Source organism: Mus caroli, chromosome 7, assembly GCF_900094665.2.
Source record: "Mus caroli chromosome 7, CAROLI_EIJ_v1.1, whole genome shotgun sequence".
Classification (NCBI taxonomy): domain Eukaryota; kingdom Metazoa; phylum Chordata; class Mammalia; order Rodentia; family Muridae; genus Mus; species Mus caroli.
Genome location: NC_034576.1, coordinates 19,105,413 through 19,110,401, shown reverse-complemented (window position 1 = coordinate 19,110,401; position 4,989 = coordinate 19,105,413). Strand labels below are relative to the sequence as shown.

Below are 4,989 nucleotides of genomic sequence, written 5' to 3'. Positions count from 1 at the left end.
CTGCCTAGAATCCCCCAGTGAGGGGCTGGGGGCGTGGCTCAGTGGTAGAGCCCCTGCCTAGAATCCACCCCTGCTTAGCCAGTAGAGGGGTTTTGTTCCTAGCACCACTGAAACCAAACACTATCCAGATTTTTACTAACTCACATGGGACCTGTGATCAAGTGAGCAGTTGGAGGAAGATGTACCTGAAAATGTTCCTCTGGCTTTGATGTGACAGTCTGACAGGGCAAATAGAAGCCAGAGAGCTCAGGGGCTGGGAGGCGGGAGTTGGGGGGGGGGGCTGTAATTAATGTCCAAGAAAGCCAATTTTGGCCTGTTCCCAGGTGGTTAAAAATGACCGAAAGCATCCTACCCAGCACTTTCAACAATTTAGTGACCAGCCCCTAATCCCAGCGACTGTCCCATCGTCCCCTCAGGCCTCTCCACATTGCTGTGGTCCAGAATAACATAGCCGCTGTCTACCGAATACTCAGCCTTTTCAAGCTTGGGAGCCGGGAAGTAGACGTCCATAACAACCTGCGGCAGGTGAGGTGGCCGGGAGCTGGGCACCGCGAAGGAGGGGTCCCCAGAGGAACGATGCAGGGGGAGCCAACATCCACATCCTGGTACAAGAGGGCAGTGGAGCTGGGCATGGTGGCATACAGCTGTCATTCAGCATTTGGGAGACTAAACATGAACTGAACGTGAGCAATGGAGAGCGTGCCTGAGCTATACTACAGCAAAATGGTGTCTAAAAACAAACAAACAAACAAACAAAAACAACCTGTGGGGGCAGTGAGATGGCTCAACAGGTAAAGGTGCTTGCCCAAGCTTGGTGACCTGAGATCAAAACTCACTACAACTTATCCCTCAACCTCCACAAGTGTACTATGGCACATACGTACTCACACACGTATATAAAGTAAATAAATGTTTAAAGCCGAAGCAAACAAAACCAAAACCAGCGTGGCAGCTCACTCCTTTGGTCTCAGGAATTTGAGGTCATCCATCCTTATCTACATAGCAAGTCTGAAGTCATCATGGGCTACTTGACATCCTATCTCCCAACATACCCCCCCCCATCCAAAAACAGAAAGAAAGAAAAAAAAAGCTTTATTGAGGTTAGACTTTTGAGTTCTGAGGAAGACGCAAGAGTCTCTGACTCTCTTGAATCGGGAGAGGTGTCTATCCCTAGATTCAAAAAGCCTGAGGTGAGAGCATAGCTTTACACTGATCCCTCACTGTCACTATTCCCCAGACCCCGCTCCACCTGGCTGTCATCACCACATTACCAGATATGGTCCGGCTCTTGGTGACAGCTGGTGCCAGCCCCATGGCCCTGGATCGCCACGGCCAGACTGCAATTCACCTGGCATGCGAGCACCGCAGCCCCAGCTGCCTGCAGGCCCTGCTGGACAGCGCAACCTCAGGCTCCGTGGACCTGGAGGTTCGCAATTACGAAGGTGAGTCCCCAGAGGGGACAAGGTGAGGTTGACACCATTCAAGCCCAAGCCGGGGTTTGACTGACTGTGGCTTCCCCTCCTTCAAGGGCTCACTGCCCTGCACGTGGCCGTGAACACCGGGTGCCAGGAGGCTGTTCTGCTGCTCTTGGAGCGTGGCGCGGACATCGATGCGGTGGTGAGCCAACCAGGCAGCCGGCGAGGGGTGTGGTCTGGCGCGTGGAGGTGTGGCTCAGGAGGTGGAGCTAGCGAAGGGCTCCAGGGTGGCAGAAATGTTCACGTATTTAAGGCGCTGGAGGCTGGAGAGAGGGATGCTCAGAGCCTTCAGAGAGAGACTGAAACACCTGTCCTCTTGCAGGATATCAAGAGCGGCCGCTCCCCACTCATCCACGCCGTGGAGAACAACAGCCTGAACATGGTGCAACTCCTGCTGCTGGTTAGTACCCATCTTTGGCTTCTTCCATGTCTGGCGCCAACCCATCTGTCACTTCCACCTCTGGCATGGACCCCATTTTCCAATTCAAACCCTGGTTGCTGTTCTGCCTCTGACTCGGATTCTTCTCTTCAGCATCTCATTTGCAACTCCAAGTTTGTTTGTTTGTGAAAGGGTCTTACTATATAGATTTGACTAGCGTGCAATCCAACTCGCTTCATAGCCCAGGCTGGCCTCTAACTCAGAGATCCACCTGCCTCTGCCTCCCAAGTACTGGGATTAACGGTGTGCACCACCACCACCCAGCTTTCTTTTTTGATTATACGTGGGTGTTTTGCCTGCATATAATTCTGTGCCCCCAATACCTCCAGTGTCCTCTGAGGCCAAAAGAGAGCGTCAGATTCCCTAGAACTGGAATTACAAACGTTTGTAAGCTGCCATGTGAATGCTGGAATTCAAACGCCGTTTTTCTGGAAGACCAGCCAGTGCTCTTAACCAATGAGCCATCTCTTTATCCCTCAAGACTTTTTTTTTTTTAATTTCGGAGGCTTTGGGGGGGTTGTTTTGTTTTTGAGATAGAGTCCCACTACATAGCCCTGGCTGTCCCATAACTCATTATGTAGACCAGGCTAGCCTTTAACTCAGAGATCTTCCTGCCTCTGCTTCCCAAGTGCTTGGGATTGAAGGGGTATGCCGCCACCATACCTGGGCTGTTTTAAAAATCAGATTTGGTTGGCTATATTGTGGAGGTCAGAGGGCAGTGTGTGAGAATCACAAGTCCTCTCCTTCCATCATGTGAGCCCTGGGGATGGAGCTCAGGTCAGTCCCGACAGCAGGCCCCTTTACCTGATGAGCCATCTATCAGCACACATGGCTGGTTTTCAAGTCTTTTTTTTTTTTTTTTTTTTTTGGTTTTTTGAGACAGAGTTTCTCTGTGTAGCCCTGGCTGTCCTGGAACTCACTCTGTAGACCAGGCTTGCCTCGAAGTCAGAAATCCTCCTGCCTCTACCTCCCAAGTGCTGGGATTAAAGGCATGTGCCACCACGCCCGGCCTGGTTTTCAAGTCTTTTATTTCACTTCCTGGGATGCCAATTTGTCCATTCCTCCCCTGTTGCCCTGCCAGCCTAGGCGTTGCTCTGGAATGCCATACTAACCCTGCCTGTCTTTCACCGTGTCCTCTGTCCTTCTGCACTAATTCCATCTACCATCTGGAGTCACGGACCTTTTCCTCCCTTGCATAACTGGACCACAGTCTCTCCTAGAGACTAGGAGAGGGCCGCATTCTCCTAGCTTCCCTCCTTGGAGTCCCATGTAGCCAAGGCATTTCAACATACTTTTTAGCTCAGGTTAACCTTGACCTCCTGATCTTCATGCATCCACTCTCCAAGTGCTAGGATTACAGACCTATGTCATTTTTGACACAGCCCCATGTCCAGAATCATTTCAGGTTCTAGCTGCCGGAGTGAGCCCTAGCTGTGATCACCAGTCTGTCCCCTTCACCTAGTTGACGCCAGGCCAAGCGAGGCCACTGGCCCACGTGACTCTTGACTCGAATTTCTCCGTCCCACAGCACGGCGCCAACGTGAATGCTCAGATGTATTCTGGCAGCTCCGCTCTGCATTCTGCGTCTGGCCGCGGGCTTCTGCCTCTGGTGCGCACGCTGGTGCGCAGCGGGGCTGACAGCGGCCTCAAGAACTGTCACAATGACACACCCCTCATGGTGGCGCGCAGCCGCAGGGTGAGAGCACAGGGCCCGGCCCCGGATGTGCGCAGGCCTGGGGAGGGTCGTGAGCTTAGGCCAACAAGGTAACAAAAGTGCCCGGAAGGGAGGCTGTGAGGAGAAACTGAGTCACAAAGCAAAGGAAGTGTCTACACATCCTCACCCAGACACTTTGGTCGAGGGAGGGGAGAAAGGGGAAGAAAGAATGAATAAAGGTTGCAATGGCCTTGGGGTGACCTTCATTTTCCCACAGGTCATTGATATCTTAAGGGGGAAGGCCTCTCGGGCTGCTTCAGGGTCACAGCCTGAGCCATCCCCAGACCAAAGTGCCACCAACTCCCCCGAGAGCAGCAGTCGTCTCAGCTCCAATGGTGAGAGTCTGCAACTGGGAGCCTTCGGGACCCTAGAGCAGCTCAGCTGGCTTCTCCCTGCCCTAATCCTGGTCTCCCTCCACAGGCCTCCAGTCCTCGCCAAGCTCCTCACCCTCGCTGTCTCCCCCGAAAGATGCTCCTGGCTTCCCCGTGGCTCCCCAAAATTTTTTCCTTCCCACATCTACGCCTGCCTTCCTGCCCTTCCCAGGAGTCCTCCGAGGCCCTGGCCGGCCCGTACCCCCTTCCCCAGCTCCAGGAAGCAGCTGAGACGGATGGGGGGGCAGACCCGGACTCATGAGGAGGGCCTCCCTGCCCTGTGGGGACCACTCTTCTGGAAACTGTGAGAACCTTGTTCTGCTTCCCCCGCCCGATCCTCGGGACCAGGTTTTGCACCAAGGCACATGCACATACTACTGAGCACAGATCCTCCCAATCGCGCCCCTTGCCCAGGACTCTCAGCCCCCACGTAATCTCAGGCACCCAGGTTCCCTGTCTGGAATCCACTAGCGACTCAATTCTTTGAGTGGAGGAACCAAAGGACAGCCAGCCTCTCCTCTGCCACCCTCCACCCTGAGGGACCCGGAGGAACAGAGGGGTCTGGGAGGGCATTGATCACAATGTAAATTATTAGGTTTGGGTCAGATTTCTTTTGTAATAAACTATTTTTGTATCATATCCCTTGCTTTCCATCTGTGTTAACCAAGTGTGGCACCAGGTGCTTGTAGGTGCCGACCTGCCTGCCCACTGAGTGACTCTGAATCACATTCTGCTGGGGCAAGGGGCCTAGGGCTGGTAATGGCTTTGGTGGTGATGTGAACTAGTAGGACGTTGTGACATCTTCCTCAGAGATGCTGTATGGTTCCAGAATGTTCTGGCTGTGGATATTTCTGAGGGACTCTGCAATTTGTGTGTCACCACAGTATTTGGATTTAAAGAAGCATTTATGTGTGTGTGTGTGTTTATATCATTAATATATGTGATATATGATTATATATATGATTACAATATATACTTATGTTATATGAC

The 4,989-nt window shown here is 52.6% G+C and overlaps 1 protein-coding gene across 1 annotated transcript in view; it reads left to right on the top strand.

The window, feature by feature from the left end:
- Positions 1-4,638, top strand: part of Bcl3 (BCL3 transcription coactivator) — a 14,512-nt gene extending 9,874 nt beyond the window's left edge. Inside the window, exons 3-9 of the mRNA XM_021168970.1 lie at positions 417-525; positions 1,238-1,442; positions 1,529-1,617; positions 1,798-1,875; positions 3,443-3,610; positions 3,846-3,963; positions 4,049-4,638. Of these exons, the coding sequence (XP_021024629.1) occupies positions 417-525; positions 1,238-1,442; positions 1,529-1,617; positions 1,798-1,875; positions 3,443-3,610; positions 3,846-3,963; positions 4,049-4,230 (949 nt within the window). The 3' untranslated portion in view covers positions 4,231-4,638. The remainder of the gene's footprint in view (positions 1-416; positions 526-1,237; positions 1,443-1,528; positions 1,618-1,797; positions 1,876-3,442; positions 3,611-3,845; positions 3,964-4,048) is intronic.
- Positions 4,639-4,989: the final 351 nt, after the last annotated feature.